This window comes from Salmo salar, chromosome ssa03 (assembly GCF_905237065.1).
Source record: "Salmo salar chromosome ssa03, Ssal_v3.1, whole genome shotgun sequence".
NCBI lineage: Eukaryota > Metazoa > Chordata > Actinopteri > Salmoniformes > Salmonidae > Salmo > Salmo salar.
Genome location: NC_059444.1, coordinates 56,107,402 through 56,130,630, shown reverse-complemented (window position 1 = coordinate 56,130,630; position 23,229 = coordinate 56,107,402). Strand labels below are relative to the sequence as shown.

Below are 23,229 nucleotides of genomic sequence, written 5' to 3'. Positions count from 1 at the left end.
ATGTTTATTTTTTTATCAACAATATCCTGGTTAAAAGGCCAATATTTCATGATAAAACAGCAAATAACTCAAGATGTAACAATTCTTCGAGCGATACACCTGTCCTTTCCGTGCATTTTCTCCAGACGTAAAACAACACTCAGGTATGAAAGTGTAAGGGAACTTCCCCCTTTCACTTTTGGAATACCTTGCAGACTCTTTGTATAAAGGATCGACACAGGTTGGAGCATGGCAGAACTTGTGTATTCTAGAAATTGATCAGTCAGGAAGAACACGTTCTCTTTATCCGTTTCGGTAGACTTACTTTTGTCGGAATTATACGAAGTAGGCTATCTTTCGGAAGGGCATTAACGTTGATTGCGGACAGAACGAGAACTACAGTTTATCTACGCTAAAATGGGTTCAATAAGCTTTTGGATGTGCTTGGTCATGACGATTTGCACCTGGAATAAAACCATCGGATGCACGTGGATGAGGACACTGCCTCGGTCTCCGAGCATGTTCCAAGTGTTCAGCAACAACACCATAACGATGCTTCAGAAAATGGTAGGATATAGGGTCATGTTTATTCACTTCCTGGTCATTGAGCTCTTGTCATCTTTTCAACATTTCATGAGCTGCAATGTTTCATTTAAATTAGCTGACTCCTTTTGGTACAGTAATAATAATGCAAGATTTTGTTAATATTTTTGGGCAATTCAGGGTCATGAAGTCTCTCGAGATCCTCAGATCACTTTCCCTGACAAACAATACAGACAAGTCAATAATTTCAAGGTAAGAAATATGCATAAAAAGGGTTTTCTTCTATCCATAACCTTTCTTTTTGACATTGGAATAAACAATGAATTCGGAAAGTATTCAGACCCTTTCACCTTTTCCACATTTTGTTACGTTACAGACCATTTCTAAAATGGCAAAAACAGTCTTTTGCTTTTAATAAGTTAGCCAAAATGTCGAATAACATGTTTTGACTTGGTCATTATGGGTTATTGTGTGTAGATTGATGAGAGAAATCATATTTATTCAATTTCAAAATGAGGCTGTAACGTAACAAAATGGGCAGATAGTGAAGGATTCTGAACACTTCCCGAATGCAGCGTATATAATTAGGTTATAACGAATATACAATTTGCTCTAATTTTCTGATATTTGCCATCAATTCACAAGGCATATACTAATACAGTTCACTCTTCTTCTAGGCTGAGGAACAGATGGCCTTCATTTCGCATACTCTGAACGCTATAAAGAAATTGTACAGCAGTGGTAAATATGAGTCCACCGCCTGGGACCAGAAAGGAGTTGACAAGTTTATGAATGACCTCTATCGCCAGACCTCGGAGCTGGACCAATGCGTATGTCATTTGTGATTTTCGCCTCTTAAACATTAATGCAAAAAGGAAAAACATTATACTATCCTACTAGATTATAATATAAGTGGTTACATGTTAATCAAATCATAATTTTAAATTAATTATTTGTATTTTGTTCTAACAGGTAAAGTCTATGAAAACTAGACTATCAAAATCTGTCAAAAGAGTGAACAAAAAGATGAGCCTTCACTTCAAGTTCCTGAAGAATTACTTGAAACGCGAGGTAGGTTGATCCATTTATCTTACAAAGAGAGTACATTCACCAAATCTGGATGTATTTATATGATGATACAACATGTGTCTATTCTTAAATTTTTAACAAGTGTATTTCATTTATGCAGGAATACAGCGCAAGCGGCTGGGAAGACATAAGGACAGTGGTGCTGGCACACCTACAAAGACTAGACACAACATTAAGTAGCCAATGAGCGTTATGTGTGTGTTGTGTACATATTATTTATTTATATATCTATTTATTCACCTATTTATTTACATGTTTACTTATTTGTTTTTTTATGCATTTATTTATTGTGTAGTAATGTATTCACAACTCTGTGGAGTAAATAATTCTTTATACTGAATAATTCTGTGATTGACTTAAGTTATACATAGCCTAATGTATCAATGTTTCCGTGCATTTTGTTTTGTATTCATGAAGGCCATTGCATACTATATTTATTATTGCAACATGATAGGAAATGTTTGTTATTGTAATAATGAAGTATATTTTCATTAAATAAACGTGTCCTCTACAGCTGTAATATTTTTTAATCAAATACATTTTAATTTATGGCATACACACATTTAGCAGATGTTTTAACGGGTGTAGCGATATGCTTGTAGTTCCAGCTCTACCACTGCAGTAATATCTGACAATACACAACAATACACACAAATCTAAAAGTAAAAGAATGGACATAAGAAACATAGAAATATGTCGTAGTCCAGAGTGTACATAAATACAGTACCAGTCAAAAGTTTGGACACATCTCAGGGTTTTTCTTTATTTTTTACTATTTTCCACAATGCAGAATAATAGTGAAGACATCAACACTATGAAATAACACATATGGAATCATGTAGTAACCAAAAAAGTGTTAAACAAATCAAAATATATGTTATATTTGAGATTCTTTAAAGTATCCACCCAGCTTTGACGTCAGCTTTGCACACACTTGGCATTCTCTGAACCAGCTTCAGGAGGTAGTCACCTGGAATGCATTTCAATTAACAGGTGTGCCTTGTTAAAAGTTAATTTGTAGAATTTCTTTCCTTCTTAATGCGTTTTAGCCAATCAGTTGTGTTGTGACAAGGTAGGGGTGGTATACTGAAGATAGCACTATTTGCTAAAATACCAAGTCCATATTTCTGGCAGGAACAGCTCAAATAAGCAAAGAGAAATGACAGTCCATCATTACTTTAAGACATGAATGTCAGTCAATGCGGGACATTTCTAGAACTTTGAATGTTTCTTCAAGTGCAGTTGCGAAAACCATCAAGCGCTGTGATGAAACTGGCTCTCATGAGGACAGACACAGGAAAGGAAGACACAGAGTTACATCTGCTGGAGAGGAGTAGTTCATTAGAGTTACCAGCTTCAGAAATTGCAGCCCAAATAAATGCTTCACAGAGTTCAAGTAACAGACACATCTCAACATCAAGTGTTCAGGGGAGACTGCCTGAATCAGGCCTTTATGGTTGAATTGCTGCAAAGAAAACACTACTTGTGTGATGGGATGGATTTACATTATGGACAGTATGTGGTTAGAATTATTATTTTTTATAAACTTGCAAACATTTCTGAAAACCATGCTTTGTCATTATGGGGTATTGTTTCAACATTGAAGAAGATTCTTAAAATAAAACTATTTTAGAATAAAGCTGTAACGTAGTGTATGGTATGGCACAGTTCAATACAATAGAGCACAGTAGAGTACAATAAAGTATAGGATAGTACAGTACAGTAGATATTAATTCAGTGCAGTACAGTATAGTTCAATTCAGTAGAGTACAGTACAGTTTAGTAAATTAGTGTAAGGTAGGCTACACTCTACCGTGCTGTACTCTACTGTACGTTACTTTACTTTACTGTACTGTACACTGTACTGTAATGAACTATACTCTACTGTACTCTTCTGTATTGTAATGTACTGTACACTCCACTGGAAAGTACTCTACTGTACACTCCACTGTAATGAATTGTACTCTGTTGTTCTCTACTGTACTGTGCTGTCCAAATTTATACATGGACAATGAAATTAACAAACAAACCAAAAATCTGACCAAATAAAGAAGGCCGGTCCAGTCAGCACCGTGCTCAGTGGGTAGGCACGATGTGTCCTGTATACATTGGGATGATGTAGTTTAGACATTGTTTGCTCATTGACGTCTTACACATTCTAAATTCTACAGTTCTACATCGTTGATATGTCGGCTAGACATCAACATTCTATCATGATGTCTTGGAGACGTCTTCTCAATATGCAAACGCTCTTCAAACTACATATTCCCTACCCAATTCGATACCTGAGCCAAAGGTGTCTATTATTACTAGGGAGAAGACTCAGGTGAAACTGATGACATCACACAACTTGTGTAAAACAGCTGGGAAAACCCCAAAATGCTTCCACCGCAGACGTGTCATGTGACATAAGACGTTTCAGCACCATTGACATGTATCACTACTAGCGCTAAAACGCATGAAGACGTCAGTCACTTCAGCACATTGGACGTTGCCACAAGGTCAGCGATTCTATCAGTGGTCCTGTGTTGTGGCCGCAGACCTGTTGCTAATGTTATTGCCATGCCTGTAAAACTATAGGCAATAAATGTATGATATATGTGATGGGAAATATAGCTCTCTGACTCTTTGGAATCATGTTTCAAGTGTCACTATTATGATTCCTCACTGCTGATCCTATTAAGGCTATATCGAATAACACCAAGGCCAGTATTTATAAAGCATCTCAGAGAGTTAGAGTGTATAAATGCAGCAGAAAAATTAGGCTACATCTGACATTTTTGCCTATAACATGACATTTCCATATGAAACCACCTATGACATCTTATCAAGACCCTGATGGAACAGGTGTGTTTGTACTGGGTTGGAACAAAAGCCTGCACCATCTCCTGCTGTTCTCCAGGACCGTGCAGACAGTTTTGGTGACCACTTCTCTACACTATACGATCTTTACAGTTGAACAGGCTTTGTATATGATGAATTAATCCCAATATTATATAGAAAAAGGGAGAAATGAACCAATGCCAAGATTTGACCTTGTATAGTCAAAAACGTGCACAACACTATGACAAACACATACACACACACACGCACACGCACACGCACACGCACAGGCACACACACACACACACACACACACACACACACACACACACACACACACACACACACACACACACACACACACACACACACACACACACACACACACACACAGCCCTGTCAAAACTATTGACTCTGTAGGGAAATATCCCTGATATCGTAGCCTATACCAAGGAACTTTTGTCACATATTATTTTTAATTTCCCCTTGTAAAATAAACGACAAATAGAAAGTTCCAACAAATCATGTTGTCGTTGCTTGTCAACGTTGCATCACCAGCAGCCAATAGTAGGGTGAAAGTTGGTTACGTCATTGTGAAAATGAAAGTTGAGAGATATGGGTAGTGAAGCGACGTCTCCCATTCACTTTTCATTTGTAGCGCAACAGCAGAAGACTACGGAACAATATTTCGGACTAACTTTGAACGAAACCCACTAAATGAATGTCTTATATGGCTACATTTCTTAATTAAGAAGTGTGGGTTTTATTTCGACTTCGACGATTTTGTTATCAGACTTATTTTATCGGTTCACGCGAAGTTATTAGCAGTTGAAAGCAAAGCTCGCGAATAGCCTTTTCTCGCTATAGTAATAGTCTAGCCGATATCTAAATGGAATAATCTTATCTTGTGGTTCAACTATAATTTAAAGCTGATTTCAAGGAGAATGTGTATAGATTTACTGTGATTTGTTCGTCCAGGAGACGGAGCAGGCATGGAATTCATACTGCTGCATGTGCTAGTCTGGAAAATGAAAGTTCCCGCCTCCGGTAGGTTGATCAGGGGAAATTCTCCATACAGTTTTCTCTTTCCAAATTCCACATAAAACTACTTAACACAGCCAAGATGTTCAAACTCATCTGGAAAACTAACAGCGAAACAAACTACTATTTACAATGTATACAATGCAGAGTTGGACGTGTATTTTTCTTATTATTTGCAGTGTGCAGAGCGTGTGTCATTGCTGTGACTGGATCCGACACCACTACGGTCACTTGAGCTCAGAATACCTTTCCCTGCTGGACCAGATGGTGAGTTATCAGCACACTGTAAGAGGAGACTGAATGCATGTATTAAGGACAGCAAAACAACCAACCAAGTAAAATAGTCATTTGTTTCATGTTTAGCATCTGTGTTAGAAAACTGTTAGCCTATATTCGAATATACATTGTAAAAGGGCGCTAAGGCTATAATGACAGCGATCAAGAGAGTATATCTACATTAGACCTACTGTACTTGCAGTATAAGCTATACTTTATGTCTGTCTTGATTGCTCTTGAAGTATTTGACACGTGACTTAACATACTATATTGGTTGTTTTCCAGGGAGGAGATATCACAAAGCAGGATGCCCCAGTCTTTTTCCCAAGATCCCTTTACAGACACATAGATGATGCCGAGGTAAAGACTAGAATTATGACTTATCACGTTCCGATATGCTTTGGTATGGCAGTCTTAACCCAATGTTATATTGATGCCATAACCAAAGCCTATACTGTTTCTAATCTTCTTTTTATATCTTCCTGTGTAGGTTGAGGACCAAGTCAGATTCCTGAAAGAGACCATCTATCAAATCACAAAACTGTTTGATGGGAATATGAAATCTGTCACCTGGGACAAGAAAAACCTGGACGATTTCCTCAACATTCTAGAACGCCAATTGGAGAACCTTAATTCTTGTGTAAGTAACGGGTCTATTTAAAGTATAATCCCTGTTTAGGTCAGGGCTCTCCAACCCCGTTCATGGAGAGATACCTTCCTGTAGGTTTTCGCTCCAACCCCAGTTGTAACTAACCTGATTCAGTTTATCAACCAGCTAATTAATCAGGTGTGGTAGATTAGAGTTAGAGTGAAAACCTACAGGAAGGTAGTTCTCCAGGAACAGGGTTGGAGAGCCCTGGTTTAGGAGTAGCCTGCTCCACTACAAGTGGAGAAATCTACTTATAAAGTACATATAAAGTATTCAACCCCTTGACATTTTCCACATTTTGTTACGTTACAGCCTTTTTCTATAATTGATTAAATAGATTTCCCCCCTCATCAATTGACACACAATAACCCATAATGACAAAGCAAAAACCGTGTTTTAGACAATTTTGCTAAATGAATTAACAATGAAAAACAGAAATATCACATTTACATAAGTATTCAGACCCTTTACTCAGTACTTTGTTGAAGCACCTTTGGCAGTGATTACAGCCTTGAGTCTTCTTGGGTATCATGCTACAAGCTTGGCACATCTGTATTTGGGGAGTTTCTGCCATTCTTCTCTGCAGATCCTCTCAAGATCTGTCAGGTATGATAGGGAGCGTCGCTGCACAGCTAATTTCAGGTCTCTCCAGTAATGTTCGATCAGGTCAAGTCTGGGCTCTGGCTGGGCCACTCAAGGACATTCAGAGACTTGTCCCAAAGCCACTCCTGTGTTGTCTTGGCTGTATGCTTAGGGTCATTGTCCTGTTGGAAGGTGAACCTTCGCCCCAGTCTGAGGTCCTGAGCGCTCTGGAGCAGGTTTTCATCAAGGATGTCTCTGTACTTTGCTCCGTTCATCTTTCCCTCGATCCTGAAAAGTCTCCCAGTCCCTGCCAATAAAAAACATCCCCACAGCATGATGCTGCCACCACCATGCTTAACCGTAGGGATGGTGCAAGGTTTCCTCCAGACGTGATGCTTGGCATTCAGGCCAAATAGGTTTCATAAGACCAGAGACACTTGTTTCTCATGGTCTGATAGTCCTTTAGGTGCCTTTTAGCAAACTCCAAGTGGGCTGCAATGTGCCTTTTACCGAGGAGTGGCTTACGTTTGGCCACTTTACCTTAAAGGCCTGATCGGTGGAGTACTGCAGAGATGGTTGTCTTTCTGGAAGGCTCTCCCATCCCCACAGAGGAAATCTGGAGCTCTGTCAGAGTGACCATCTGGTTCTTGGTCACCTCCCTGACCAAGGCCCTTCTCCCCTGATTGCTCAGTTTGGCCAGCTATAGGAAGAGTCTTGGTGATTACAAAGTTCTTCCATTTAAGAATGATGGAGGGCGCTGTTTTTTTGGGGAGCGTCAATGCTGCAGACATTTTTGGTACCCTTTCCCAGATCTGTGCCTCGACACAATCTTGTCTCTGAGCTCTACGGACAATTTCTCAACTTCATGGCCTGGTTTTTGCTCTGACATGCACTGTCAACTGTAGGACCTTAAATATACATGTTTGTGCCTTTCCAAATCAAGTCCAATCAGTTGATTTTACCTCAGTTGGACTCCAATCAAAGTGTAGAAACATCTCAAGGCTGATCAATGAAAACAGGATGCACCTGAGCTGAATTTTGCGTCTCATAGCAAAGGGTCTGAATTCGTATGTAAATAAGGTGTTTCTGTTTTTACATTGTCATTATTGGGTTTTGTGTGTTGATTGATGAGGATTTATTTTCTTTAATCCACTTTAGAATAAAGCTGTAACTTAACAAAATGTGGAAAAAGGGAAGGGGTCTGAATACTTTCCGAAAGCACTGTATATGGGGTATAACAGATTTTGAGCCAGTTTGCGACATCACATAAATAATACTGTAGCAATGAGAAATGTAAATTATTGTGGATTATAATTAATGGAAATTTTTTTGTATGCTTTGATACATTTTTCATTATGGCAAATCAAGTTTGATATTTTAAAGTGGAAATTACAATCTTTAGACTCCTTTTCAAACATTGAATACACATTAAGGTTCCATTTCCTGCCGTGCAGGAAAATTCTCTGAATAAAAGTGATCAAGTGAAGATCCTACATCTGTATGATGCTAATGTTTTGTTTAATTTTGTCCAACAGGTATCACCTGCCATGAAACCTGAGAAGAGACTGAAACGATACTTCAAGAAGTTGAATAAGAATGTTCTGAGAAAAATGGTGAGTTTGGTTTCGTATGGAAACGTGTTTAATACTTGTAATCAAATGAATATAAACTAGGCTAGGCTAAACAGGAGCAGTGTTCTTTAAAAATAAAGTGGGTTCTGGGGACATATGTATCAAACATCTCAGAGAAGTGCTGATCTAGTATCAGGTCTCCTCTGTCCTTATTTATAGTGGTCTAAAATACAAAACTGATCCTAAATCAGCACTCCTACTCTAAGAAGCTTAATACATACGGCACCAGTTCTTTCTTTGTTGTTCAAGACAACATGGTCATTATTTCGCCAAGAAAGTTCACCCCACTAATATTTCAAATGTTCTGTGTTTTTCAGAACTACAGTGCACAGGCGTGGGAGCTCATCAGGAAAGAGACAAAACGTCATCTGCAAAGATTGGATATCCTTGCGGCACAGATGTACTGATCATCCAGACTCATTTCAGAAGCTACGCCCTTACCAGTTTATAAAGCTTGAATACAATCATGTGGGACCCTGTCAGTCTATTTATTATATTTAAATCCATAAATTATTGTTTTTTATTTGTATAATTTATTATTTATATGTTGTATTTCCCTTTTGTACCTGTGTTGAACTGAACTGTATTGCCGGTCTACTATAAAAACCAATGAAAAAATAATATTGAAAATGTGAATAAAAACGTATTTTGTATAAATTGTCCAAATTTCGTTCTTGTCTGAAACCAATGAGAGTGGATTTATACTATATTTTCTACCCATCAGAGGGGATGCACATTAAACCTGTTGCTGATCAGTCACATGATCATTTCTACTTTAAGTTGATGTATGCTTGTAGTTTTGTTTCTTTATGTAACTTATTTTTAATGTGTTTTTGTACTTTGTGAGGGTTGCTGTTCTTTTTGTTTTTCCTGTTTGTTTTTGTGTGGTAACCACACTGGGGCAGTGGGCTGAAGGGGGTGGGGAGATCTGGGTGAGGAGTAGAGGATAATCTGGGGGACCAGGAACATTTAGCTCCCACTTGACATTGTGGAGGTTTATTTATAAAGTCTGTCCAATGTATTAAACACCTGTATGTCTTACTATGATTGGAGGAGATATCAGAAAAAATACATGGAAAGACAAAATGGAAAAAGACACAAAAAACAAGCAATACCTTTAATGGATAATAGTTTAGTTCCCTGAATGAGGCAGGGTGCTGGTGGGCAAATAATAAAAACAAATCATTTATATAGCTTAGTTATATACATATAACTTTTTAAGTGGCATCGTGGGGATCCTCCAAATAATTCTCAATGGATTACTGAGGTCAGTAATTGAATGACATTTGACAAAGTGTGTATTATATAGGCCAATGTGGCAGTACACAGTCCTTTCATAAGACTGGGAAATCCTGGATAGAATAGAGTTATTGTAGATATACTGTATATCCATTTGTATAATGGTATGAGGTTATTATTTAACATCTATAATGGTGTGTATGTGTGTTTACATTGTATGGTAAAGTACTAAGAGACCCACCTGTTTCATGCCCCACCTGTTTAGCAAGAAATATAGTTTTATTGTTGTTGTTGTTGCCTGTTTTGCATGTCATTTTGGTATTAATACGTGTCACACATCACTTTGCAAACAATGTTAAAAAAAATCTTCATAAAGCTGCATACAAACATGGTCTGTTGAGTAAGGCATCTCCAAGGTGCAGGTGTTTCAGCCTAGCTCAGTGCTTTCTGTGGTTGTGGGGCAGCCATCGGAGAATGCAGAGCATAGGGGTTGGTAATATTCTCTAGTTGTGCCTTGATTGTCTCAGTGTTCTGTCACTCATTGGGACACACTGCAAAATCTACATGGAGAGCTTGAAAATTCAAGAATATTTTGAAGATTACATTACATTACAACGTAACGACTTGATTAGTGTGGTGTTAGTGTTAGTTAGCCAGCTACATAGTTGTCTTTGCTGTCTCTGTATCTAAGATAATTGTGTAGTTTGAGTAATTATCGAGGTGAGCTAGCCAGCCGCGGCGCCAGACTTAGTCAACACACCTAGTCATCATTAACCCACTGCTAGCTAGCCAACCGTTACCGACTAGCAGCGCTGTAGATACTAATAATTTACAACGGAACGATTTGACTAGTGCAGTGTTAGCTAGCTAGCTACTTAGTTGTCTTTGTCATAGCTTGATAATTGTGTAGTTTAGTAATTACCGAGGTTAGCTAGCCAGCCATCGAGGTCAGCTAGCCAGCTATTTCCGTCCCCCGCGACGCCATTTTTCCTAACCCAGCCAACTATTACCGACGAGCAGCATTGTAGAAACTAAATACATTACAAGGAACGTCTTGATTAGTGTTATGTTAGCTAGCTAGCTATAAAGTTGCTTTGTATCATGACAAGGGGTAGTACTGAAACTATCGAGGTTACCTAGCCAGCTACACGTTCAAAGTCAACAACGCAGCCACTGCTAGCTAGCCTACTCCACCAGCCAGCAGTACTGTATCATTTTCGTCATTTTAGTCAATAAGATTTTTGCAACGTAAGCTTAACTTTCTGAACATTCGAGACGTGTAGTCCACTTGTCATTCCAATCTCCTTTGCATTAGCGTAGCCTCTTCTGTCGCTTGTCTACTATGTGTCTGTCTATCCCTGTTCTCTCCCCTCTGCACAGGCCATACAAACGCTCCACACCGCGTGGCCGCTGCCACTCTAACCTGGTGGTCCCAGCGCGCACGACCCACGTGGAGTTCCAGGTCTCCTGCAGCCTCTGGAACTGCCGGTCTGCGGCCAACAAGGCTGAGTTCATCTCAGCCTATGCTACCCTCCAGTCCCTAGACTTCCTGGCGCTGACGGAAACATGGATTACCACAGAGAACACTGCTACTCCTACTGCTCTCTCCTCGTCTGCCTACGTGTTCTCGCATACCCCTAGAGCATCGAGCCAGCGGGGTGGTGGCACTGGAATCCTCATCTCTCCCAAGTGGACATTCTCTCTTTCTCCCCTGACCCATCTGTCTATCTCCTCATTTGAATTCCATGCTGTCACAGTTACCAGCCCTTTCAAGCTTAACAACCTTATCATTTATCGCCCTCCAGGTTCCCTTGGAGAGTTCATCAATGAGCTTGACGCTTTGATAAGTTCCTTTCCTGAGGATGGCTCACCTCTCACAGTTCTGGGTGACTTTAACCTCCCCACGTCTACCTTTGACTCATTCCTCTCTGCCTCCTTCTTTCCACTCCTCTCCTCTTTTGACCTCACCCTCTCACCTTCCCCCCCTACTCACAAGGCAGGCAATACGCTTGACCTCATCTTTACTAGATGCTGTTCTTCTACTAATCTCATTGCAACTCCCCTCCAAGTCTCCGACCACTACCTTGTATCCTTTTCCCTCTCGCTCTCATCCAACACTTCTCACTCTGCCCCTACTCGGATGGTATTGCGCCGTCCCAACCTTTGCTCTCTCTCTCCCGCTACTCTCTCCTCTTCCATCCTATCATCTCTTCCCTCTGCTCAAACCTTCTCCAACCTATCTCCTGATTCTGCCTCCTCAACCCTCCTCTCCTCCCTCTCTGCATCCTTTGATTTCCTCTGTCCCCTATCCTCCAGGCCGGCTCGGTCCTTCCCTCCTGCTCCGTGGCTCGACGACTCACTGCGAGCTCACAGAACAGGGGCTCCGGGCAGCCGAGCGGAAATGGAGGAAAACTTCGCCTCCCTGCGGACCTGGCATCCTTTCACTCCCTCCTCTCTACATTTTCCTCTTCTGTCTCTGCTGCTAAAGCCACTTTCTACCACTCTAAACTCCAAGCATCTGCCTCTAACCCTAGGAAGCTCTTTGCTACCTTCTCCTCCCTCCTGAATCCTCCCCCCCCTCCTCCCTCTCTGCGGATGACTTCGTCAACCATTTTGAAAAGAAGGTTGACGACATCCGATCCTCGTTTGCTAAGTCAAACGACACCGCTGGTCCTGCTCACACTGCCCTACCCTGTGCTTTGACCTCTTTCTCCCCTCTCTCTCCAGATGAAATCTCGCGTCTTGTGACGGCCGGCCGCCCAACAACCTGCCCACTTGACCCTATCCCCTCCTCTCTTCTCCAGACCATTTCCGGAGACCTTCTCCCTTACCTCACCTCGCTCATCAACTCATCCTTGACCGCTGGCTACGTCCCTTCCGTCTTCAAGAGATCGAGAGTTGCACCCCTTCTGAAAAAACCTACACTCGATCCCTCCGATGTCAACAACTACAGACCAGTATCCCTTCTTTCCTTTCTCTCCAAAACTCTTGAACGTACCGTCCTTGGCCAGCTCTCTTGCTATCTCTCTCAGAATGACCTTCTTGATCCTAATCAGTCAGGTTTCAAGACTGGGCATTCAACTGAGACTGCTCTTCTCTGTGTCACGGAGGCTCTCCGCACTGCTAAAGCTAACTCTCTCTCCTCTGCTCTCATCCTTCTAGACCTATCTGCTGCCTTTGATACTGTGAACCATCAGATCCTCCTCTCCACCCTCTCCGACCTGGGCATCTCCGGCGCGGCCCACGCTTGGATTGCGTCCTACCTGACAGGTCGCTCCTACCAGGTGGCGTGGCGAGAATCTGTCTCCGCAGAACGTGCTCTCACCACTGGTGTCCCCCAGGGCTCTGTTCTAGGCCCTCTCCTATTCTCGCTATACACCAAGTCACTTGGCTCTGTCATATCCTCACATGGTCTCTCATATCATTGCTATGCAGATGACACACAATTAATCTTCTCCTTTCCCCCTTCTGACAACCAGGTGGCGAATCGCATCTCTGCATGTCTGGCAGACATATCAGTGTGGATGACGGATCACCACCTCAAGCTGAACCTCGGCAAGACGGAGTTGCTCTTCCTCCCGGGGGAGGACTGCCCGTTCCATGATCTCGCCATCACGGTTGACAACTCCCTTGTGTCCTCCTCCCAGAGTGCTAAGAGCCTCGGCGTGACCCTGGACAACACCCTGTCGTTCTCCACAAACATCAAGGCGGTGACCCGATCCTGTAGGTTCATGCTCTACAACATTCGCAGAGTACGACCCTGCCTCACACAGGAAGCGGCGCAGGTCCTAATCCAGGCACTTGTCATCTCCCGTCTGGATTACTGCAACTCGTTGTTGGCTGGGCTCCCTGCTTGTGCCATTAAACCCCTACAACTCATCCAGAACGCCGCAGCCCGTCTGGTGTTCAACCTTCCCAAGTTCTCTCACGTCACCCCGCTCCTCCGCTCTCTCCACTGGCTTCCAGTCGAAGCTCGCATCCGCTACAAGACCATGGTGCTTGCCTATGGAGCTGTGAGGGGAACGGCACCTCCGTACCTTCAGGCTCTGATCAGGCCCTACACCCAAACAAGGGCACTGCGTTCATCCACCTCTGGCCTGCTCGCCTCGCTACCTCTGAGGAAGCACAGTTCCCGCTCAGCCCAGTCAAAACTGTTCGCTGCTCTGGCACCCCAATGGTGGAACAAGCTCCCTCACGACGCCAGGACAGCGGAGTCAATCACCACCTTCCGGAGACACCTGAAACCCCACCTCTTTAAGGAATACCTGGGATAGGATAAAGTAATCCTTCTAACCCCCCCTTAAAAGATTTAGATGCACTATTGTAAAGTGGTTGTTCCACTGGATATTATAAGGTGAATGCACCAATTTGTAAGTCGCTCTGGATAAGAGCGTCTGCTAAATGACTTAAATGTAAATGTAAATGAAGATAAATACACAACTCAAAAAAATGTGAGTACTAATGTTCAATAGCGAATTGGAAATAGGAGTTGGGTTTCAGTTCAACATCTGTTCAGAATCTGTGGAATGTCACTCCTGAACTCAAAGTGACTTGTGCTACGTGTGCCACATTGTCATTGGTCTGTACATTGAGTCGGGGGCAGAAACTTGATTTTGCCATCATGACTCACATTCACAATCTACTGTCAAATCCTTTTCAAGCCTTGTCATATGAAAAGATATTATAGATAAAACGTGTAAGTGCTCATCGGCCATTGGACATGAACATTACACAACAAGTTGGAAACTGCAAATTCAACAATGAGCGGATTGGAAGGAATCAGTGGCTAATTTCAAATAACTAGCCTGCTATTCAGTAGACTTGTGTGTGTTCCAAGTCTGGGTTTAACCTGTTTGGGATAGGGGGCAGTATTTTCACGGCCGGATAAAAAAACGTACCCGATTTAATCTGGTTACTACTCCTGCCCAGAAACTAGAATATGCATATAATTAGTAGATTTGGATAGAAAACACTCTAAAGTTTCTAAAACTGTTTGAATGGTGTCTGTGAGTATAACAGAACTCATATGGCAGGCCTAAACCTGAGAAGATTCCATACAGGAAGTGCCCTGTCTGACAATTTGTTCTCCTTCTAGGGCATCTCTATCAAAAATACAGCATCTCTGCTGTAACGTGACATTTTCTAAGGCTTCCATTGGCTCTCAGAAGGCGCCAGAAAGTGGATTGACGTCTAAGTACAGCAGCTCTGTTTGTTAGTGGTCAGGCAGGGAACAATGACACTGGAGTTCGCGTGCACGAGACGACTCCATGTTTTTCTTTCAGTCTATGAATGAATATAACGTCTGACGAAGTGCATTCTGACGAAGGACAGCAAAGGTAATCCAATTTTTCTTATAGTAATTCTGAGTTTAGTGAGCACCAAACTTGGTGGGTGTCAAATTAGCTAGCCTGTGATGGCCGAGCTATCTACTCAGAAAATTGTAAAATGTGCTTTCGCTGAAAAGCTATTTTAAAATCTGACACCGCGATTGCATAAAGGAGTTCTGTATCTATAATTCTTAAAATAATTGTTAGGTTTTTTGTAAACGTTTATCGTGAGTAATTTAGTAAATTCACCGGAAGTTTGCGGTGGGTATGCTAGTTCTGAACATCACATGCTAATGTAAAAAGCAGTTTTTTGATATAAATATGAACTTGATTGAACAAAACATGCATGTATTGTATAACATAATGTACTAGGATTGTCATCTGATGAAGATCATCAAAGGTTAGTGCTGCATTTAGCTGTGGTTTTGGTTTTTGTGACATATATGCTTGCTTTGAAAATGGCTCTGTGCTAATTTTTGGCAGGGTACTCTCCTGACATGATCTAATGTTTTGCTTTCGCTGTAAAGCCTTTTTGAAATCGGACAATGTGGTTAGATTAACGAGAGTCTTGTCTTTAAGATGGTGTAAAATAGTAATATGTTTGAGAAATTGAAGTTATAGCATTTTTAAGGTATTTGTATTTCGCGCCATGCTCTACCATTTAACGTACAGGTCATGCTCCAGCAGTCGCCCAAGCACCTTGCGCACCAGGGAGACATGCGCGGCGCGTGTGGCGGAATAGATCAGGATGTCATCCATATACACCACCAAACTCTGCCCGTGCAGGTCCCTGAGAATCTCGTCGACAAAGGATTGAAAAACGGCTGGAGCATTCTTTAACCCATTCGGCATGACGAGGTACTCATAGTGGCCCGATGTGGTACTAAACGCGGTTTTCCACTCGTCTCCTCCCCGAATACGCACCAGATTGTACACGCTCCTGAGGTCCAGTTTCGTGAAAAAACGTGCTCCGTGAAATGATTCCACCACGGTAGCGATGAGAGGTAGCGGGTAACTAAACCCCACTGTGATGGAATTTAGACCTCGATAATCAATGCACGGACACAGACCTCCCTCCTTTTTCTTCACGAAATAGAAACTTGAGGAGACAGGGGTGACATGGAGGGCCGAATGAACCCCTGTCTCAGAGATTCCGTGACATATGTCTCCATAGCCAGCATTTCCTCTTGTGACAATGGGTACACGTGACTCCTGGGAAGTGTAGCGTTTACCTGGAGGTTTATCGCGCAATCCCCTCGTCGATTAGGTGGATGTGGAAAGGTTGGTCCAACGACACCAGGGGATTCCCTAGCCTTAATGCGAGCCCACAATCCATAAAGTTTCCAGCTGCGCCTGAATCGACTAGCGCCTTATGCTGAAAAGAGGGGGAAAACTCAGGAAAAGTTATAAGCACAAACATATGGCCAACAGGGAGCTCTGGGTGAGGCTGGTGCTTACTCACCTGGGGTGAACGAGGAGTGCTCTGTCTGCCATCCCGATTCCCAGAGGAGCTCCTCCAGCACCGGTCGGCAGTGTGTCCTCTCCGACCACACCGGGTACAGGAGGAGCCTCCTCCTCCAGTCCCCCTCGATGCGGCCCCCCCTAGCTCCATGGGGATGGGAGCCAGAGGGCCTGGAGGTGGAACCAATAGGGCCCGTTCTGGACGCCCGCGGGCAGCCAGCAGGTTGTCGAGACGAATGGACATGTCAATGAGCTCGTCTAGGGAGAGGGTCGTGTCCCGACAGGCTAGCTCCCGGCAGACATCCTCCTGGAGGCTACAACGATAGTGGTCCATCAGGGCTCTGTCGGTCCACCCCGCCCCAGCAGCCAAGGTCCGGAACTCCAGAGCAAAGTCCTGTGCGCTCCTCTTCTCCTCCGTTCACCCGCCACCGTTCACCCGCCACCCGGCCTTCTGGTGGGTGGTCGAACACGGCCCGGAAACGGCGGGTGAACTCAGGGTAGTGATCCCTCGCCGAGTCTGGGCCATACCACACTGCGTTGGCCCACACCAGGGCACGACCCATTAAGCAGGAGACAAGGAAGCTCACGCTCTCCTCTCCCGAGGGAGTTGGACGAACGGTAGCCAGGTACAACTCCAGCTGTAGCAGGAACCCCTGGCACCCAGCCGCCGCTCCATCGTACTCCCTGGGGAGAGCCAGGCGTAGGGCCCTGTATCTGGACGAAGGAGGAGGGGTAGTAGGTGGAGGGGGAAGAGGAGCTGGGAATGAGGTAGGGAGGTCACTCCTCTCCCATCGGTCCATCCTCTCCATCATTTGGTCCATGGCCGAACCAATCCAGTGGAGAATGCTGGTATGATGGAGGACCCGTTCCTCCATCGATGGGAGAGGGGGCGCAGCTGCTCCTGCTGACTCCATAAGCTGGTGCAGGATTCTGTCACGAGTTACTAGGAGTGGTGGTAGAGTTAAGTGCAGAGAGCAGTGGTGAAGATAAACAACCTTTATTCTTCCCGGCACAAAACGGTCAACGCCAAAACCAACGGGCGCGTAAAACAAATGACCAACCCAATACAACGGGCAAAACAGTCCGGAAGAGAAAATAACAATTCGTAAGCCAGCACATCCAAAAATAAACACAACAGTAAACGTAATCCCGCACAAACCTGGGCGGGCTAAACAGGCTTAAATAAAACACAAATCAAGAACACAATAGAGAACAGGTGCAACCAATAAGACTAAACAAACAGAAAAGGAAAAAGGGATCAGCGGTGGCTAGTAGGCCGGCAATGACGACCGCCGAGCACCGCTCAAGCAGGCAGGGGAGCCCCCTTCGGTGGGATTCGTGACAGGGGAATGAAACAGGTGGGGCTCTGAGTATTATACCATACAGTGTAAACATGCATACACACCATTCCAGATGTTAAATAATAACCTCATATAACCTAATAGCATTATACAAATGGATATACAGTATATCTACAATAAATCTATTCTATCCAGGAATTCCATGAAAGGACTGTGTACTGCCACATTGGCCTATATAATACACACTTTTGTCTAATGTTACACAACAATTGACTTCATTTATCCATTGAGAATTATTAGGAGGATCCCCATGATGCCACTTAAAAAGTTATATGTATATAACTAAGCTGTATAAATGATTTGTTTTTATTATTTGCCCACCAGCACCCTGCCTCATTCAGGGAACTAAACTATTATCCATTAAAGGTATTACTTGTTTTTTGTCTCTTTTTCCATTTCGTCTTTCCATGTCTTTTTTCTTATTTCTCATCCAATCATAGTAAGACATACAGGTGTTTAATACATTGGACAGACTTTATAAATAAACCTCCACAATGTCAAGTGGGAGCTAAATGTTCCTGGTCCCCCAGATTATCCTCTACTCCTCACCCAGATCTCCCCACCCCCTTCAGCCCACTGCCCCAGTGTGGTTACCACACAAAAACAAACAGGAAAAACAAAAAGAACAGCAACCCTCACAAAGTACAAAAACACATTAAAAATAAGTTACATAAAGAAACAAAACTACAAGCATACATCAACTTAAAGTAGAAATGATCATGTGACTGATCAGCAACAGGTTTAATGTGCATCCCCTCTGATGGTTAGATAAGATTTTATAAATCCACTCTCATTGGTTTCAGACAAGAACGAAATTTGGACATTTTATACAAAATCCATTTTTATTCACATTTTCAATACTATTTTTTCACTGGTTATTCAAGTAGACCAGCAATACAGTTCAGTTCATCACAGGTACAAAAGGGAAATACAAAATATAAATAATAAATTATACAAATAAAAAACAATAATTTATGGATTTAAATATAATAAATAGACTGACAGGGTCCCACATGATTGTATTCATGCTTATTAAACTGGTAAGGGCGTAGCTTCTGAAATGAGTCTGGATGATCAGTACATCTGTGCTGCAAGGATATCCAATCTTTGCAGATGACGTTTTGTCTCTTTCCTGATGAGCTCCCACGCCTGTGCACTGTAGTTCTGAAAAACACAGAACATTTGCAATATTAGTGGGGTGAACTTTCTTGGCAAAATAATGACCATATTGTCTTGAACATCAAAGTAGGACTGGTGCCAAATGTATTAAGCTTCTCAGAGTAGGAGTGCTGATTTAGGATCAGTTTTGTCTTTTAGATCACTATAAGGATAGAGGAGACCTGATACTAGATCAGCACTTCTCTGAGATGTTTGATACATATGGCCCTAGAACCCACTTTTTTTTTAAATGAACACTGCTACTGTTTAGCCTAGCCTAGTTTATATTCATTTGATTACATGTAAAAAACATTTTTCCATACGAAACCAAACTCACCATTTTTCTCAGAACATTCTTATTCAACTTCTTGAAGTAGCGTTTCAGTCTCCTCTCAGGTTTCATGGCAGGTGATACCTGTTGGACAAAATTAAACAAAACATTAGCATCATACAGATGTAGGATCTTCATTTGATCTCTTTTTTCCTGAGTATTTCCTGCACGGCAGGAAATGGAAACTTAATGTGTATTCAATGTTCTAAATAGATTCTAAAGATTGTAATTTCCACTTTAAAATATCAAACTTGATTTGCCATAATGAAAAATGCATCTAAGCATACAAAAAAGAGCAATAATTATAATCCACATTAATTTACATTTCTCATTGCTGCAGTGTTATTTATGTGACGTCGCAAACTGGCTCAAAATCTGTAATAACCCAAATACAGTGCGTTCGGAAAGTATTGAGACCCCTTCCCTTATTCCAAATTTTAAGTTACAGCTTTATTGTAAAATGGATTAAAGAGTAAAAAATCCTCATCAATCTACACACAATACCCAATAACGACAACGCAAAAACAGAAATAACTTATTTACATATGAATTCAGACCCTTTGCTATGAGACTCAAAATTAATCTCAGGTGCATCCTGTTTCCATTGATCAGTTGACAGTGCATGTCAGAGCAAAAACCAGGCCATGAAGTTGAGGAAATCGTCCGTAGAGCTCCGAGACAAGATTGTGTCGAGATACAGATCTGGGAAAGGGTACTTTGATAACACCAAGACTCTTACTAGAGCTGGCCGCCAAGCCAATCTGAGCAATTAGGGGAGAAGGGCCTTGGTCAGGGAGGTGACCAAGAACCCGATGGTCACTCTGGCAGAGCTCCAGATATCCTCTGTGGGGATGGGAGAGCCTTCCAGAAAGACAACCATCTCTGCAGTACTCCACCGATCAGGCCTTTAAGGTAAACTGGCGAAACGTAAGCCACTCCTCAGTAAAAGGCACATTGCAGCCCACTTGGAGTTTGCCAAAATGCACCTAAAGGACTCTCAGACCATGAGAAACAAGTGTCTCTGGCCTTATGAAACCTATTTGGCCTGAATGCCAAGCATCACATCTGGAGGAAACCTTGCACCATCCCTACGTTTAAGCATGGTGGTGGCAGCATCGTGCTGTGGGGATGTTTTTTATTGGCAGGGACTGGGAGACTAGTCAGGATTGAGGGAAAGATGAACGGAGCAAAGTACAGAGACATCCTTGATGAAAAACTGCTCCAGATCGCACAGGACCTCAAACTGGAGCGAAGGTTCACCTTCCAACAGGACAATGACCCTAAGCATACAGCCAAAACAACGCAGGAGTAGCTTTGGGACAAGTCTCTGAATGTCCTTGAGTGGCCCAGCCAGAGCCCGGACTTGACCTGATCGAACATCACTGGAGAGACCTGAAAATAGCAGTGTAGCGACGCTCCCTATCCAACCTGACAGATGTTGAGAGTATCTGCAGAGAAGAATGGCAGAAACTCCCCAATACAGATGTGCCAAGCTTGTAGCATGATACCCAAGAAGACTCAAGGCTGTAATCACTGCCAAATGTGCTTCAACAAAGTACTGAGTAAAGGGTCTGAATACTTATATATTTCTGTTTTTTATTGTTAATTCATTTGCAAAAATGTCTAAAACACGGTTTTTGCTTTGGCATTATGGGGTATTGTTTGTCGATTGATGAGGGGGGAATCTATTTAATCAATTATAGAAAAAGGTTGTAACGTAACAAAATGTGGAAAATGTCAAGGGGTTGAATACTTTATATGTACTTTCTAAGTAGATTTCTCCACTTGTAGTGGAGTAGGCTACTCCTAAACCAGGGCTCTCCAACCCTGTTCCTGGAGAACTACCTTCCTGTAGGTTTTCACTCTAACTCTAATCTACCACACCTGATTAAAACTTACTTAGGTGGTTGATAAACTGAATCAGGTTAGTTACAACTGGGGTTGGAGTGAAAACCTACAGGAAGGTAACTCTCCATGAACAGGGTTGGAGAGCCCTGACCTAAACAGGGATTATACTTTAAATAGACCCGTTACTTACACAGGATTTAAGGTTCTCCAATTGGCGTTCTAGAATGTTGAGGAAATCGTCCAGCTTTTTCTTGTCCCAGGTGACAGATTTCATATTCCCATCAAACAGTTTTGTGATTTGATAGATGGTCTCTTTCAGGAATCTGACTTTGTCCTCAACCTACACAGGAAGATATAAAAAGAAGATTAGAAACAGTATAGGCTTTGGTTATGGCATCAATATAACATTGGGTTAAGACCGCCATACCAAAGCTTATCAGAACATGATAAGTCATAATTCTAGTCTTTACCTCGGCATCATCTATGTGTCTGTAAAGGGATGTTGGGAAAAAGACTGGGGCATCCTGCTTTGTGATATCTCCTCCCTGGAATACAACCAATATAGTATGATAAGTCACGTGTCAAATACTTCAAGACCAATCAAGACAGACATAGAGTATAGCTTATACTGCAAGTACAGTAGGTCTAATGTAGATATACTCTCTTGATCGCTGTCATTATAGCCTTAGCGCCCTTTTACTATGTATATTCGAATATAGGCTAACAGTTTTCTAACACAGATGCTAAACATGAAACAAATGACTATTTTACTTGGTTGGTTGTTTTGCTGTCCTTAATACATGCATTCAGTCTCCTCTTACAGTGTGCTGATAACTCACCATCTGGTCCAGCAGGGAAAGGTATTCTCTGCTCAAGTGACCGTAGTGGTGTTGGATCCAGTCACAGCAATGATACACGCTCTGCATACTGCAAATAATAAGAAAAATACACGTCCAACTCTGCATTGTATACATTGTAAATAGCAGTTTGTTTCGCTGTTAGTTTTCCAGTTGAGTTTGAACATCTTGGCTGTGTTAAGTAGTTTTATGTGGAATTTGGAAAGAGAAAACTGTATGGAGAATTTCCCCTGATCAACCTACCGGAGGCGGGAACTTTCATTTTCCAGACTAGCACATGCAGCAGTATGAATTCCATGCCTGCTCCTTCTCCTGGACGAACAAATCACAGTAAATCTATACACATTCTCCTTGAAATCAGCTTTAAATTATAGTTGAACCACAAGATAAGATTATTCCATTTAGATATCGGCTAGACTATTACTATAGCGAGAAAAGGCTATTCGCGAGCTTTGCTTTCAACTGCTAATAACTTCGCGTGAACCGATAAAATGAGTCTGATAACAAAATCGTCGAAGTCGAAATAAAACCCACACTTCTTAAGAAATGTAGCCATATTAGACATTAATTTAGTGGGTTTCGTTCAAAGTTAGTCCGAAATATTGTTCCGTAGTCTTCTGCTGTTGCGCTACAAATGAAAAGTGAATGGGAGACGTCGCTTCACTACCCATATCTCTCAACTTTCATTTTCACAATGACGTAACCAACTTTCACCCTACTGTTGTCTGCTGGTGATGCAACGTTGACAAGCAACGACAACATGATTTGTTGGAACTTTCTATTTGTCGTTTATTTTACAAGGGGAAAATGAAAAAGAATGTGACAAAAGTTCCTTGGTATAGGCTACGATATCAGGGATATTTTCCCTACAGAGTCAATAGTTTTGACAGGGCTGTGTGTGTGTGTGTTTGTGTGTGTGTGTGTGTTTGTCATAGTGTTGTGCACGTTTTTGACTATACAAGGTCAAATCTTGGCATTGGTTCATTTCTCCCTTTTTCTATATAATATTGGGATTAATTCATAATATACAAAGC

At 42.1% G+C, this 23,229-nt stretch overlaps 3 protein-coding genes across 4 annotated transcripts; 2 read left to right on the top strand and 1 right to left on the bottom strand.

Moving 5' to 3' along the window:
- Positions 1-396: 396 nt before the first annotated feature.
- Positions 397-1,798, top strand: LOC123741679 (interferon a3-like). Its single transcript, XM_045714983.1, has 5 exons — positions 397-546; positions 703-774; positions 1,200-1,352; positions 1,495-1,593; positions 1,712-1,798. Exons 1-5 carry the CDS (start codon positions 397-399, stop codon positions 1,796-1,798), a joined length of 561 nt encoding a protein of 186 aa, XP_045570939.1.
- A 3,674-nt stretch (positions 1,799-5,472) lies between these two features.
- LOC123741678 (interferon a3-like) lies at positions 5,473-9,261 on the top strand. Its single transcript, XM_045714982.1, has 5 exons — positions 5,473-5,742; positions 6,037-6,111; positions 6,242-6,391; positions 8,518-8,595; positions 8,931-9,261. Exons 1-5 carry the CDS (start codon positions 5,608-5,610, stop codon positions 9,018-9,020), a joined length of 528 nt encoding a protein of 175 aa, XP_045570938.1. The 5' UTR covers positions 5,473-5,607; the 3' UTR covers positions 9,021-9,261.
- Positions 9,262-18,855: 9,594 nt separating this feature from the next.
- Positions 18,856-22,873, bottom strand: LOC106600963 (interferon a3). Of its 2 annotated transcripts, XM_014192771.2 has the most exons (6): positions 22,439-22,873; positions 22,178-22,265; positions 21,809-21,883; positions 21,529-21,678; positions 19,497-19,574; positions 18,856-19,165 (listed from the first exon to the last, which is right to left on the bottom strand). In XM_014192771.2, the coding sequence occupies exons 2-6, from the start codon at positions 22,262-22,264 to the stop codon at positions 19,076-19,078; spliced, it is 480 nt and encodes a 159-aa protein (XP_014048246.2). In that variant the 5' UTR covers position 22,265; positions 22,439-22,873; the 3' UTR covers positions 18,856-19,075. The 2 variants fall into 2 exon arrangements, with proteins under 2 accessions (XP_014048246.2, XP_014048245.2); XM_014192770.2 differs by lacking the exon at positions 22,439-22,873 and having other exon boundaries at positions 22,178-22,402.
- Positions 22,874-23,229: the final 356 nt, after the last annotated feature.

Coding starts and splice junctions, on each gene's coding strand:
- LOC123741678 (XM_045714982.1), top strand. CDS start 5,608: ATGTATACAATGCAGAGTTGGACGTGTATTTTTCTTATTATTTGCAGT. Junction 5,743..6,036: donor TTTCCCTGCTGGACCAGATG/GTGAGTTATCAG, acceptor GTTGTTTTCCAG/GGAGGAGATATCACAAAGCA. Junction 8,596..8,930: donor AGAATGTTCTGAGAAAAATG/GTGAGTTTGGTT, acceptor TGTGTTTTTCAG/AACTACAGTGCACAGGCGTG.
- LOC123741679 (XM_045714983.1), top strand. CDS start 397: ATGGGTTCAATAAGCTTTTGGATGTGCTTGGTCATGACGATTTGCACC. Junction 547..702: donor TAACGATGCTTCAGAAAATG/GTAGGATATAGG, acceptor TGGGCAATTCAG/GGTCATGAAGTCTCTCGAGA. Junction 1,594..1,711: donor AGAATTACTTGAAACGCGAG/GTAGGTTGATCC, acceptor TCATTTATGCAG/GAATACAGCGCAAGCGGCTG.
- LOC106600963 (XM_014192770.2), bottom strand. CDS start 22,312: ATGTATACAATGCAGAGTTGGACGTGTATTTTTCTTATTATTTGCAGT. Junction 21,884..22,177: donor TTTCCCTGCTGGACCAGATG/GTGAGTTATCAG, acceptor GTTGTATTCCAG/GGAGGAGATATCACAAAGCA. Junction 19,575..21,528: donor TGGAGAACCTTAAATCCTGT/GTAAGTAACGGG, acceptor TTTGTCCAACAG/GTATCACCTGCCATGAAACC.